Source organism: Myotis daubentonii, chromosome 2 (assembly GCF_963259705.1).
Source record: "Myotis daubentonii chromosome 2, mMyoDau2.1, whole genome shotgun sequence".
Lineage (NCBI taxonomy): Eukaryota > Metazoa > Chordata > Mammalia > Chiroptera > Vespertilionidae > Myotis > Myotis daubentonii.
This window is the reverse complement of record NC_081841.1, coordinates 94690156-94704770: the sequence shown is the minus strand read 5'-3', so window position 1 is coordinate 94704770 and position 14615 is coordinate 94690156. Positions and strand designations below refer to the sequence as shown.

The 14615-nt window shown below is 46.3% G+C and overlaps 1 protein-coding gene across 4 annotated transcripts; it reads left to right on the top strand.

Annotated features, from left to right (window-relative positions):
• On the top strand, nt 1–14383 carry ITFG2 (integrin alpha FG-GAP repeat containing 2). Of its 4 annotated transcripts, XM_059683888.1 has the most exons (12): nt 211–456; nt 7309–7404; nt 7868–7909; nt 8082–8253; nt 8825–8964; nt 9401–9549; nt 9938–10035; nt 10216–10269; nt 10352–10443; nt 11461–11578; nt 13110–13283; nt 13368–14383. In XM_059683888.1, exons 1-12 carry the CDS (start codon nt 361–363, stop codon nt 13469–13471), a joined length of 1335 nt encoding a protein of 444 aa, XP_059539871.1. In that variant the 5' UTR covers nt 211–360; the 3' UTR covers nt 13472–14383. The 4 variants fall into 4 exon arrangements, 3 of the variants coding, with proteins under 3 accessions (XP_059539872.1, XP_059539873.1, XP_059539871.1); XM_059683889.1 differs by lacking the exon at nt 11461–11578 and having other exon boundaries at nt 1–456; nt 9916–10035; XR_009451282.1 differs by lacking the exon at nt 10352–10443 and having other exon boundaries at nt 109–456; nt 9916–10035.
• The last annotated feature ends 232 nt before the right edge of the window (nt 14384–14615 follow it).

Below are 14615 nucleotides of genomic sequence, written 5' to 3'. Positions count from 1 at the left end.
TCTTCAACTGTCAGCGCGACAAAGGAAGAGGTCAAGGTTATTAGGTCAAGCACTAGAGAGCCCTGTTGCCAAGGGAATGGATCAGCCCGGTTAGGATTGGTCTGCCCTTGCGATCCAGCCCTCAGGTGAAAACGAGTGGCCCACGCCCCTGTCACTCACATAAGTAGCTGGTCACGCCCCAAGCCCAGCGGGCTCGGAAGACCCGCCTCCTCTCTAAGGTTAAGCGAGGAAAGCTGGGATTGGAGGTTCAGGTGGTGACGTAACTTTCCGCTTTGAGTGGCTTTCCGCTCTGGCGGCAGCCGGGAGAGGCTCGGGGAACATTTAGCTGGGTCTCCCGACCCCTTAGCCCTCGGAAGTGCGATGAGGTCCGTTAGCTACGTGCAGCGCGTGGCCCTGGAGTTCAGCGGAAGCCTCTTTCCGCACGCAATCTGCCTCGGAGACGTCGATAACGACACGGTCAGTGCATGCGCACTGCAGGAGACGCCCGGGCCTGCGCAGGGCCGGGGCGGGGCGGGCCGGGCCGGGGCGGGGCGGGGCGGGGCCAGGGAAGTGGAGGCGAGCGGCGCCTGCGCGAGGGGACTGGCGTGGCGGGCCTGGAGAGCTTTCTAGAGAGCGTGAATGCCGGGCGGCCTGACCGAATTGTTCCCGTCCCCTGGTCTGCTACTCTTTTAGGAACATAGATGACTGACTTTCTAATGCAGTACTTTATTTGCCGTAAGAGCCTATTAAACCTCGGTGGCCACATTTCCTGGTCACTGCTCCTGTCCTTAAGCTTCCTCGAGGGGAATCACTTCTAAAACCATTTTACCTTTCAGAGCCTCAAACTAGGCGGCTGGCGTGGCGCCGGGTTGAGCCTCGACCTATGACTCACCAGGTCACAGCTGGATTCCCGGTCAGGCACCAGCGGGGGTTGCGGGCTCCATCCCCAGGGTGGGGCGTGCAGGAGGCAGCCCATCCATGATTCTCATCATGGATGTTTCTATTTCCCTCTCCCTTCCTCTCTGAAATCAATAAAAATACATTTTAAAGAAAATACTGTTTTTTAAAAAGCCTCAAACTGGATTTTTAAAGCGCCTCTGCTGCTCTTACACTTGGCTCCTCGAGGCGCTGGAATAAGTACACTGTATCCGCCTCGCCTCCCGCTGGAGTGGCAGAGGCACCCCCCACTCCCCCACAGCCCCCCAATCTTAACGTCTCCCTATGGGACCTGCGCCTTCCTGCACGCAGGTGTCTGGAAACTTTAAAGTCCTTGATTGAGTTACAAAAATAATTTCCATCTGCCATTTCTTCACTCACGTCGTTCCTTTTCCCGTTGTTTAAATGAATTAATACAGGTAAAGCAGGTAGCATCATGCCTGGCCCACAGTTAAACGTAAAGTGTTAGCGCCATTATTGTTCATTTTTAATTATATTTTTCTGCAAACATTTATTGAACTGCCCACTAGGCGCCAAGGATTGCTACATTCTGGGAATTAAAAAATGAACAAGACAGTCCCAGCCTTCAGGTAGCTCATAATCAGGTGGGGTGATAGTCATAGACCAGTGGTTCTCAACCTTCCTAATGCCGCGACCCTTTAATACAGTTCCTCATGTTGTGGTGACCCCCTACCATAAAATTATTTTCGTTGCTACTTCATAACTGTAATTTTGCTACTGTTATGAATCGTAATGTAAAATATCTGATATGCAGGATGTAGTTTTATTGTTACAAATTGAACATAATTAAAGCATAGTGATTAATCACAAAAACAATATGTGTTTTCCGATGGTCTTAGGCAACCCCTGTTTTGAAAGGGTCATTCGACCCCCCCAAAGGGGTCGAGACCCACAGGTTGAGGACCGCTGTTAGAATAACAAAATGTAATGCGATGCCTTGATTAAAATATGTAAAAGGTTCTAAGCTTCAAAGAGAATGGGGGCTATTGGTGGTGTGAAACACTTTTTTTGTGTGCAGATTTTATCTTTTCATTTATCTCTGAAAGGTTAACATGGTGGTACATGGGCAGGCTAAATAGCCATGTCAGATGGTGATTAAAGAAAATGGAATTTATTTAAGGAAAGGGGATGGGGGATGGGGTATCCCAAGGGAAGGGCTGCATAGCAGGAGCCAAGGTGTCATTGGGTCTGTGATGGCAGCACTCTGGCTGGAGTTTCACCCTTACATGCAGTCACTGGTGGGACACTTGTCACTGGGTCTGGGGACTGAGCTGGTGGGCTTAGAATGCGATCAGATGCCTTCATGCCTTAGGACAGTTTCATTCCTTGTGTGACCTGACTCCTGGTGTCCTGCAAGTGTTCCTGGTCTTTTGTTCTCCTGTGGTGGGAAGCTTACGAATGGCCATTCAGGACTGTATTGCCCTCCCTAACAATCTGTATTTAATATTTTTAATACAAAGCACCTTATTGCCTTTTTCTCCTACACTCTTTCCCATCTCCCTACTCTGCCTCCCTGCTGTTCTGTACTGTCTTTTGCCTGAAGGAAACAAACAAAAACAAAAAAAGCTAGGGCTAAAACATCCTCCTCTCTTTCCAGATTCCTTTGTGCTGTTATGGAGAGGTATTTTATGAGGCTTCTTTTGGCTCTACCTCCTCTAGGAAGGAAAAAGTTATTCTCATAAATTTGTATTATGTTTTCTGGGCGTTCACATTTTTTTCATATGCCAAGCAGTACAATTTTTATGAGAAAACTAAGGGAGGCATTTTTAAGTAGTAAATTAACAAAATGACTTTAGATGTGCATTATTTTTTTTTTATTTGAGTGTCTTCTTTGTTTACAAGGGAAAATACATGCTTTTTAAAATAGCTTCATAGCACTAGCTCTTTTGAAAATTGCTTTTCTAAGTGAATTGACTACTACACACTCAGTTCTGCTGTGTTGGATATATTATACTCCCCCCCCCCCCCCCGAGTTGTAAGTGCCATTAGGGTAGGAGTTTTTTGTCTGTTTTTTAACTGTTTTATTCCCAACACTTAGAGTAGTGCCTGGTATATAATAGGGACTCAGTAAATGTTTGTTGAATAAATGAGGATTGTCATGAAAAGCATTTGGAGATTTGGGGCAGGAAAAAGACTTATTTTATTCTAATACTAGAGGCCTAGTGCACAAATTCGTGCATAAATGGGGTCCCTCGGCCTGGTCAGCGATCAGGTCCAATTGGGGCCATCTCGCCCAGTCCCCATGGTGTAGATCAGAGCAGCTGGCCTGGGGGAGGGACTGTGGGAGCACATTGACCACCAGAGGGCAGCTCCTGTATTGAGCGTCTGCCCCCTGGTGATCAGTGTGCATCATAGCTACCAGCTGGTTGTCCGGTGGTAATGGTCGCTTAGGTTTTTATGTATATAGAAACCATTAGCCAAAAGTGATAGCCACAGTGTGTGATTAAGTTCTAGTTCTTTGAAACTAAAATTCATTTTCTGCTAAGTTGGAGGGAGAAACCATGAATAGAATACACCCCCTCTAGAACTACCCACCCAACACCATGGGAGAGAGAGAGTCTCTACTTTCTAGAAGGATCTTAATTCTGTTCTCCTTTAGCATCTCTGACTGTTGGTGTACTATCCAGCTGGGGTTCTTTAGTGTCACTTAGTGGCCTCCAGAGCCAGAATCAACCAGAGAAGCAGAACTGCTGGGAAGCATTATATAGTAGTCACCTCTTATCTGCATTTTCAGTTACCTGCAGTCAACAGAAGTCTAAAAATATTAAATGGAAAAAATATATATTACATGGACAATTCTGGAAATAAATAATTTATAGGTATTAAATTGCATGCTGTTCTGAATATCAGGATGGAATCTTGCTCAGTTCCACTATATCCCGCCTGGGATATGAATTATCCCTTTGTCCAGTGTATTCTCACCATAGACATTACCCACTGTTAGTCACTTAACTGGGCTATCAGATCAAGACCAGCCGTCACAGTATTGCAGTACTTGTGTTTAAGTAACCCTTACCTTCACTAATAAAAGCCTAAGTGGTCATCATGCCGTCACAAGATGGCTGTACGCACAGCAGGCATGCACCGATGGTCAGGGCTGGGCTTGATGCTGCATGCGCGGCACAGAGCCTGCCTGGAAGTCCCACCTCCTCCCGGCTCCGCGGGCCCCAAAGCATAAGAGTAGTGATGCTAACAATTTGGATATGCCAAGTAGGAGTGGTAAACTGCTTCCTTTAAGTGAAAAAGTGAATGTTCTTGACTTAATAAGAAAAGTAATCCTATGCTGAGGTTGCTAAGATCTGTTATCAGAACAAATCTTCTATCTGTGAAATTATGAAGAAAGAAAAAGAAATCCATGCTTGTTTTGCTGTCATACGTGAAACTGCAAAAGTGAGGGCCACAGTGCCTGATAAGTAGAAAGATGGAAGAAAATATGTTCCAGTTGATGGTAACGTGTTACCCCAGAAAGCATTGAGCCCATACAAGGGACCTCCTGAAATGAGTGAGCATATTTGCATAACTTTTATCATAGTATCCACAATAATAAAAGCATAATATGCTAATTAGACTGGACAGTTGAACAAACTTCCGGACGTCCTTCTGGATGACCTTCCATACGAAGCCAGGGCTGCGAGGGCCAGGCCCCTTGCACAAATTTCGTGCATCGGGCCTCTAGTATTGTTCTAATTGTTCTATTTTGTTAGTAGTTGTTATTAATCTCTTACTGTTATAAATTAAACTATCATAGTATGTATTTATAGGAAAAACGTAGTGTGTATGAGGGTTCAGTACAGTGTGCAGTTTAGGCATTCACTGTGGTCTTGGAACATATCCCCATGGATAAGGGGGAATTAGTGTAGCTGCTAGAGAGCAGATAGGGCTGCCCTGGGAATGTCCTCTTCCAGTGTCATTGTCTCACTCTGCCTGGCTCACTGCACCTACCACACTGTTTTATGATTTTATTCCTGTGTCTGTGCTCTTGTTAAACTCTGAGGTCCTTCTCAGCAGGGAGTTTGTGGCATTTATCTTCGTACCCCTAACTGGTTGTTCAGCTTTACCCGAAAACTCAAGGGCTGACTAACTCAAGAGCATTCTCTTTCATTCTGATTTTTTTTGTTTCTTTCTCTTTTTAAAAAATATATTTTTATTGACTTCAGAGAGGAAGGGAGAGGGAGAGAGAGATAGAAACATCAATGATGAGAGAGAATCATTGATCAACTGCCTCTGCCCCATACTGGGGATCAAGACTGCAACCCAGGCATGTGCCCTGACTGGAATTGAACCAAGACCTCCTGGCTCATAGGTTGACGCTCAACCACTGACCCACACCAGCAGGGCTGATTTTGTTTGTTTGTTTGTTTCTTAAAAAATTCTTTGTTAGTATTTGTCTATTAAGCAAACATTTTATCAAGACCTAGTATAAATTCGTTTGTTCAATGAATGTATAATAAAAGAATGGATTACATGAAAAGTGTTAAGATCCCTAGCCTTGGAGATATTTAACTAGAGGCTGAAAACCACTTGGTATTAGTGCTCACTGTATGCCAATCACTTCTAAATGCTTTCCTCTGTTAACTCAGTTCTCACAACAATCTTATGAGGCAGCTACTTTTATGATCCTCATATTATAGATGAAAAATAGAGGCATAGAGAGCTGGATTCAAATGCAGGCAGCTGCAATCTGAGCCTCTAAGCCAGTCTGCTTCTCTCTGTGTGTCTGCAGAAGTCCTCCAGGACCAGCTGTAATTGAAACATCAGGTGTATAGGATTTAATGTAGATAAACTTGTTTTATGCTTCTATGATCTAATATTCCCATAACTATTAAAATAATCTAAGGTTCAGATCAACTAAATCATATTGACAAATTCCAATTCATTGCTAACTTTTCCTTACTGTCTTTCTGTTATGTCTTTGTTGCATTTAGAATTTAATCTTCTTGTGGAATTGTGCACCTGAGACCTGTATAATTTTGTTAACCAATAAATTCAAAAAAGAAAAAAAAAAAGAATTAAATCTCATGAGACTCTAATATTAACTCTATTTTGAGGACAGGAAGGGAGTGTTGGATTCCCCACAAGGGAAATCATGAAGCTGTTAGTGGAAATAGGATTTGGAGCTACCTTATTATTTATTATCGTTAGTCTCTGGAAAGGGTGGCCAGCTTTTGGGGAACCCCTAGGAAGGGGAGTACCCAAAAACAAATAGTGAAGAGGCTCCATGCAGGGAGCCTGCCCTCTTGAGAGCTTAGTTGCCACTTGAGGGCACCAGAGGCCCAGAGCATGGATGCTGATACCCAGCAGCCCCTTCATGCTACCCCCAACCCCCATCCTATATTCACTCATACACACCAAGATCAAAGGTCTTTCTAAAGGAGAAGGGCCACAGAGCTGACATTTTCTTTTTACCTGGCCTCTAATTGAATATGAGGTTTGAAGTTAAATTCTCTAAAAGTTGAATATTTGGAATTGTTTTTAAAATACAGGTTGGGGCAAAAGTAGGTTTACAGTTGTAAGTACGAGAAACAGTTTATTATTTTATCCTACATAATAAAAGGCTGATATGCAAATTGTCCCCTCAACGGGGAGTTCGGACCAGGGGGTGGGGCCAGCCAGCCAACCGCCCACGGCCCCTTGCCCCCTGCTGGCCTGGCCCTATCAGGTCCTATCAGTCCCGATCAGGGCGGGCTGGCCAGACCCCACCCATGCACAAATTTGTGCACCGGGCCTCTAACATATATATATATATATTGTTGTTGTTAATCCTCACATGATATTTTTCCATTGATTTTTAGAGAGAGTGGAAGGGAGGGGAGAAAGAGAGAGAGAGAGAGAGAGAGAGAGAGAGAGAAACATTGATGTGAGAGAGACACATCAATTGGTTGCCTCCCACAGGGCCAGGGATCAAGTCTGCAAGCCAGGTATGTGCCCTTGACTGGAATCAAACCCAGGACCCTTCAGTTGGCCAATGCTCTATCCACTGAGCAAAACTGGCTAGGGCAACAATTTAATTATTGTATTATTTTCCATACAGACAACTGTAAAACTACTTTGCCCGATTCTATATGTCCTATTTGTAATGGACAAGTATGTAGGGCATTAAGTTGTCCAGATGTCAAACTTTCCTGGGATGGATTCTCTATGGCACTATTCCTCTAATCTCCCCTGCCCATAACACACACACACACATACCACCCTTCCCCCCTACAGAAATAAAGAAACTGGGAAACTATGGCTATCTTGGTCACAAAAGATTTTCAGTAAAGTTGATGAAGATTCAAGTTGATGTCCTGTGATTTTCCCGGGATAGACCCAGTAGAGTTTGAAGTGGGTCAGCAGGATCCCATGCTAACACTCTTCTCTCTCCATTTGAAGTTAAATGAACTGGTGGTGGGAGACACCAGTGGGAAGCTGTCTGTATATAAGAATGATGACAGCCGTCCATGGCTCACCTGTTCTTGCCAGGGAATGGTAAGTATTCAAATACCGGGGTCTATAGGTCTGGGAAGGGATTTCGTCTGTCCAGGAACTGTCAAGGCTGAGACCCACACTGGGGCTAACCAGCATGTCCTAAAACCAACAGCTGCTCAGCCTAAGTTGTCTAATCTTATAAATTATAGTAGAAAATGAGGGCAGTATTTGAATACGCCCAGAAACATGATAGTCTGGCTATATATTAGAGTTTTTGTTTTGTAAAGATTTTGTTTTGAGCCCAAATTGTCTTTACTTCAGGTCTTTGTATTGCCGTTTGGGTAAACCAAATAAACCTATAGCACAATAACTTGATTAACACAGAGTATCAGAGTAGGTCATTGGCAACAGGTTTTCAGCAAATGATGGCAATTAGAAAACCTACTCCTTCCTGCTTCATAGAGTTTAGGGAGTACTTGGTCTCCCTCTGTGTCTCCCTGAGCCTCCCTTTCTTCTTTTGCAGCTGACTTGCGTTGGGGTTGGAGATGTATGCAATAAAGGAAAGGTAAGAACTCTCCGGGACCTTGGAACTTCAGTGTAACTCCAAGGCCTTACTTGGATTGATTGCTGTCTCAAGGTGGAAATCAGCTGAGGATAATGGCTTCTGTGTTCTAATGATCAGCCTGTGCTCAGACTCCCTCCCCAGTCCATCTCTCCTATACCTCTGTCTCTCCCAGAATCTCGTGGTGGCAGTAAGTGCTGAGGGCTGGTTTCACTTGTGTGACCTGACACCTGCCAGGACCCTGGATGCTTCTGGGCACCATGAGACCCTAATGGGAGAGGAGCAGCGTCCAGTGTTTAAGCAGCACATCCCTGCCAACACCAAGGTCATGCTGATCAGCGACATCGGTGGGCATGGCTGTCTTTGCAGGCAGCTGGGGGAATAGGAGTCAGTGGGCAATAGAGCAGATCTCAAGGGATTCAGGGGAAGAAGGAATAAACCATGGAAAGGAGCAAGAGAGTGTTGAAGTAGAAGGAGCGATTCTAAATGGAGTTGTCAGGGAAGTCCTTGCTGAGAAGATGAAATTTGATCAAAAACTTAAAGATGGCAAGGGAGTGAGCTATATAGATACTGGGTTGATACTTTGGCCAGAAACTGTCTCGAAGGTGGTGATAGGTATATGCGATGAATCAGGACACCTCGAGTTGTGTATCCAAGGGAAGCAGTGACAGGACCTGTGAGCAGATGGGTGGGTAGGGCGCAGGAAGAGGTAGGTGTTGTCAGGACAGGAAGGGCAGAGGAGCCTGCACCAGACTCAGAGTGTATGAGGTGGCTCCACAACAGATTGGGCTTGAAGTCGTACCAGATAAAATGTCAGCAGTGATGTTAGCAGAGGAGTAGGGATGAGATGCTTGTAGGATTCAAGCTGACGAATGCAGCTTTGGCTCCAAACTCGGCTTATTTTCTGGATCGACACAGATGGAGACGGGTGTTGCGAGCTGGTGGTAGGTTACACAGACCGTGTGGTACGGGCTTTCCGCTGGGAAGATCTGGGCGAGGGCACTGAACATCTGACAGGGCAGCTGGTGTCGCTCAAGAAATGGACACTGGAAGGCCAGGTGAGAGGCTGAGTATGGTGACCACGGAGCCCAGAGAGCAGGGAGGAAGGCCTGAAGGGGGTTGTGGGAGAACAGTCATGGGCTGTCATGCAGGGCAAGATCTAAAGATCATTTCAAATCAGGGTCTTAGGGGAAATTGCTAGTAATGACTAATAGGAAGGAACCCAGTGCTAAGAATTGGGAATGTGAAGGTGGGTGTGGTGGGGCCTATATCAGGACTGGGCCCCACTTGAGGAATGCACGGAGGAAAGCAGGTGGTGTATGTGGGGAGAGTGGTACCAGGCAGGAGCCCTATGAACACTAGAATTCCTCCCGCTGCTACCTTGGAGCCTGGGGGACGTTAGCAGGGGCCCTGCCCCACTTCTCTCCCCTGTTCTTTGCAGTGTCCCACTTCCTCTCTCCCCAGTCCCCTTTAAGCCTCTGTTCCCTGGTGCAGGTGGACAGTCTCTCGGTGACTCTGGGGCCCCTTGGTGTTCCTGAACTGATGGTGTCACAGCCAGGCTGTGCTTATGCAGTGTTACTATGCACCTGGAACAAGGACGCTAGGCATTCCACTACCTCTGAGGGGACCACGGAGGGCATTAGGTAAGGGGTGCAGGCCTGTGGATGGTGTGGGGTACATGGGAGCAAGATTGGGTCCCAGATGTCCACGGCAATGGATGGGAGGTCTACAGTTGGCAGAGCTTCTTGAGCTAGGAACGGCACAAGCACCTCTCTCCTAATAAGGGCAGACCTATATTTTGGGACCCAGGGAATCCTGGCTCTAACCTTGTAGCAACTGGAAGAGGTTCCAAGATGGTAGCCTGATAGCTCCATCCCTGTTTCCTACTTGCCACATGGGCCAGACGGGGTCAGCAATAGGTTTCCCAGCTGATTCACAGCTTGGTAGCTCTTACGGAGATGGGGCCACAAAGGTGCCCGAGCACTAAGCTCACTTGGTCTCCCACTTAGTCCCCCAGTCTCCTGCCCACAGGGAGACCCCGGCTGCCCGAGATGTTGTGCTACACCAGACATCCGGCCGCATCCACAACAAGAATGTCTCTACTCACCTCATCGGCAACATCAAACGAGGCAGGTTGCTAAGGACAAACATTACTTTTGGGAGAGGAGATGCAGCTTTTTCTCTCATTTCTAGTCCTGTCCCTCCCTCCCTCCCTCCCTCTCTCCCTCCCTGCCCTTGGCCATTCCTCGCCCCATGTGCTCTGTTCTTGCCTATCTCACATTTTCTTCTTCTGGTCCTTCTACCCACAGGCCACACTGCGGAGAGTGGTGGCTCTGGCCTCTTTGCCCTCTGCACCCTGGATGGTGAGTTCCCCAGATCAGCTATGGGCCAGTTGTGTGCCTGGGGGATCCTGCCTGACCCATCCACCTGCCTCTCCTCCTGCAGGGACACTGAAGCTTATGGAGGAAGCAGACAAGCTGTTGTGGTCAGTGCAGGTGGACCACCAGCTTTTCGCCCTAGAGAAATTGGATGTCACGGTGGGTGGAACACTTGGTGGAGAGGAACATTCTTACCTTCTTCACATGGAGAGATAAGATTTCAGTGAGGCCATTCTCACTTCACAGTTAACTCTCAACCTTTTTAAAAAATATATATTATTTTTTATTTCAGAAAGAGAAAGGGAGAGGGAAAGAGGGATAGAAGCATCAGTGATAAGAGAGAATCATTGATCAGCTGACTCCTGTATGCCCTCTACTGGGGATCAAGCCCACAGCCCGGGCATGTGCCCTGACTGGGAATCGAACCATGACCTCCTGGTTCATGGGTCGATGCTCAGCCACTGAGCAACACCAGCCAAGCTCAACCTTTATCTTAAGGCCCTCTTTAGACAGCTCCTACTCCCTTTGAAGTGAGTCATTCCCCTATTCCACATGCATAGCACTTTTCTCTGTGCTCTAGGGAATCTCTCTTTTTAGTTCCTTTCAGCAGCAGTAATCGCTCCAAAGAGAAACAGATAATTACTTGGATCTAGAAGTTAGTCATCAGTCCCAACTGCAGATGTATGTTTTTTCTTGTCCTGTGTGAGTCTGTCTTTACTAAGGCTATGGCTCCTGAATACTCAACGGGGGCTGTTCTTTGTGCTGCCGTCATGCAGGCCCAATGGTAGGAGAAAAGGCCTGAGGCTTTGAGGTCAGGTAGAACAGGCCTGGGTTGGAGGCCTGATTCTACCACCTCCCAGCTGAGTGGCCTTGAGTGTGTGACTTTATTTCTATAAGCTGAAGTTCCCTCAGTATCAAACTGGGAGTAATGTTGCCCACTTCACAGGGTTGTTGTGAGCATTATGTGAGGTGGCTCATTTGACAGCCTCTTTGGTGCCTGGCACATGGGAGAAATTCAGTAAGAAACATATGGTTGTCTTCTTTCCCAGCTGGTGGTTTGTCATCAGAGCCAAGTCCACAGCTCCTTATACAGTATTCTATCCAGCCCTGTCATTAGATCTCTTTCTAAAATGGCTCCTGGCCACCCCTTGCAATCTTGTCTCTGACCTTTTTCAGGGCAACGGGCACGAGGAGGTGGTTGCCTGTGCCTGGGACGGGCAGACGTATATCATTGATCACAACCGCACAGTCGTCCGCTTCCAAGTGGATGAGAATGTCCGAGCTTTCTGTGCAGGTGGGCCCCTGCCGCACACCCCTCTAACACACTGTCTGCCTCTTATTTCCATTCTCAGTGTGTCCCATAATGTGAATCTTCATAAACAAATGAGTTCCTTAGCTCTTTCATTGGAGGGTGATAGGTGAGTACTCAATTGCCATCTTTTTTTAAAAAAATATATTTTTATTGATTTCAGAGAGGAAGGGAGAGGGAGAGAGATGGAAACATCAATGATGAGAGAGAATTATTGATCAGCTGCCTCCTGCACGCCCCCTACTGGAGATCGAGCCCACAACCTGGGCATGTTGTCCCACCAGGAATTGAACCATGACCTCCTGGTTTCATAGGTTGACACTCAACCACTGAGCCATGCCAGCCAGGCTCAATTGCCATCTTTACAGTTTTAAATAAGAAAAAAATAATAGTGAGATCTCTATTTCTGAATATTTTAAAGAATGTATGATTTCATTTTTTTTAATTTTTATTGATTTCAGAGAAGAAGGGAGAGGAAGAGAGAGGGATAGAAACATCAGTGATGAGAGGGAATCATTGATTGGCTGCCTCCTGCATGTTGGACTGAGCCCGCAATCCAGGCATGTGCCCTTGACCAGAATTGAACCTGGGACCCTTCGGTCCACAGGCTGACACTCTATCTACTGAGCCAGGGCAGAATGTATGATTTCTTATCTATCTGTATGAAGACATCAGAAAGCTCTTTCCCATCTAAGTATATTAAAACTCTGTGAAGAACATGGTCCTAGCCCAGTGATGTTCGACCTTTTTCCTCTCATGGCACTAATAAGCTAATCACTAATATCCTGCAGCACATGAAAAAATATATTTTTTGCCATTCTGACCAAAAAAAGTATAATTTTGATTCTTTCACGCTGGACAGCTGTTGTGCTGGCTGCTGTCATTTTTTATTCACAATCTAAGGGAAAAGAGAACAGTGCCCCTGACTAAATAGTCAGGTATTGCATGTTTTAAAAATTCTTGTGGTACACTGGTAGAAAATCGCTGTCCTAGGACATTCCCATTAGTTCCCAGTCAGGACCTTGGAAACCAGCATTCGGGATGACATGGAGATACGTGTGGTTACTGAAGTGAGAAGAATTGAGCAGTGCGCTGGCATACTTACTCCAGGGCCTTTGCACAGGAGTTGCCACCTCAGAGAAACCTTAGTTTCTGGTTACATCTTGCTGATTTCTGGTTACATCTTGCTGATTTCTGGTTACATCTTGCTGATTTCTGGTTACATCTTGCTGATTTACCCCTTAGATTAGCAAGACTAGTCAAATCAAGTAGCACATATTTGGATGCTATTCTGCCTGGGTTTTGTACGATAGTTTTTCTATACCTGGAATGGGGCCAGATCTTTTCTGTTTTACCTATTTTACTGAGTTCCCATCAGAGAAGACTTAGAAAGAGAGCCTTTAGTTTTCTGCTTGGCATCTGTGGGAGGGTCAAAACTGCTGACTCGTATTTTGTTCTTGCCTTCCCACCACTGGACTGAAACTTCTGGACCTTTGTCTCACCACCCAACTCCCAGGCCTGTATGCCTGCAAAGAGGGCCGCAACAGTCCCTGCCTCGTGTATGTCACATTCAACCAGAAGATCTATGTGTACTGGGAGGTGCAGCTTGAGCGGATGGAGTCTACTAATCTGCTGAAATTGCTAGAGGCTGAGCCTGAGTACCAGGGGCTGCTGCAGGAGCTGGGCCTGGGTGAGTCCCAGCAAGCTGCAGGGTTAGGAAATCAGGGGGTCCAGGAGAGCCACAGCCTCTTACCAGCCCCTTTCTTGCCCTCAGATCCTGATGACCTCCCAGCAGCCCGCACCCTGGTTCACCAAACCCTCTACCATCCTGACCAGCCACCACAGTGTGCTCCTGCAAGCCTCCAGGATCCCACCTAGCGGGGCTTTCCCTCTTAGCTGAATAAGGATCCTCTGAACCTCTCTACCCCCAAGGTGTCCATGGTATTGGCAGGAGAGGGAATGTATACTACAGAGGAGCATGGACAGATGGCAGCAACCCGAGGGTAACTGTGAACTATAGATCTCATGGTCTTCTCGGTGAAAGAAGAGACAACTTGACTGTCTGCCCATTTTCTTGTCTACCTCACCCATCACATCAGCAGGGTTGTAAGACCCTGACCTTATTCCACATCATCTGGGACTGCCCCCTCCCCAAAACTCCCCAGTCTCGTATGGAAAACAGACTTGTTTGTGAGGAAGGAGCACCAATCTTTTGTGTGGCACTGACACTTGTGAGGAAACTAGGCTTCGGGGCCAGTGGAGCTGTGAGGTAAGGCCTCTGCCCCATCCGAAGCTCCATCTTCATGTCACAGCTCCCTCCAGGTCCCTGACAGTGGCGGTTATTGCAAGAATGGCAAACTGTCAGCTTTGTTATTGAGGGGCCTTTCAGGGCATTTCACAGTCTGGATTTTCTGTGTCCCCAGCAATCCTGAGATGATTTTGCTCTATTTTCCAAAGAACCTGGGCCAGCAACCTCTCATTTTGCCATGCTCTTCAAGTATCACACAGTTTCCTAGGCCTCGCTCCATTTCCCACCCCCCCATTTCCACAGAAACACCTATTGTCCATCAGACAATAGACATTTACAACCTGATGCAGATTTATGATCCAGACCATAATCAGAATTCTATCTTGGGCCATTTCTATCCCTTCTGCTCTTCATTCTGTGTGCTTTAAATCAGTATCTTTCAAATTATAGGTTGCAATCTTTTAGTGGGATGTGGTCAGCATTTTTTAAATAAATGAAATAGAATACAGTAGAATGAAAAATAAAGTATATTGTTCACAGTATATGAAAACTTGTTTTGTTATAATTGTATGTGTATATTGAGTGTAATATAAACTGTATTTCCTGCTTTAAATTATGTTCAAAGGAGTTTGAAAGCTATTGCTCTCAATTTTATTGACCCCAGCCTGAGGGGTCATGCTGGGGAAGGGTCCACATTCACATTTCCTTTTGTAAGGGAATAAGGGCAGAGTTATCATTCAGCTCTGGTGGGCATGGAAGAAGAACAAAGGAGGA

Coding starts and splice junctions, on each gene's coding strand:
- ITFG2 (XM_059683888.1), top strand. CDS start 361: ATGAGGTCCGTTAGCTACGTGCAGCGCGTGGCCCTGGAGTTCAGCGGA. Junction 7,910..8,081: donor ATGTATGCAATAAAGGAAAG/GTAAGAACTCTC, acceptor TGTCTCTCCCAG/AATCTCGTGGTGGCAGTAAG. Junction 10,270..10,351: donor TGCCCTCTGCACCCTGGATG/GTGAGTTCCCCA, acceptor CTCCTCCTGCAG/GGACACTGAAGCTTATGGAG.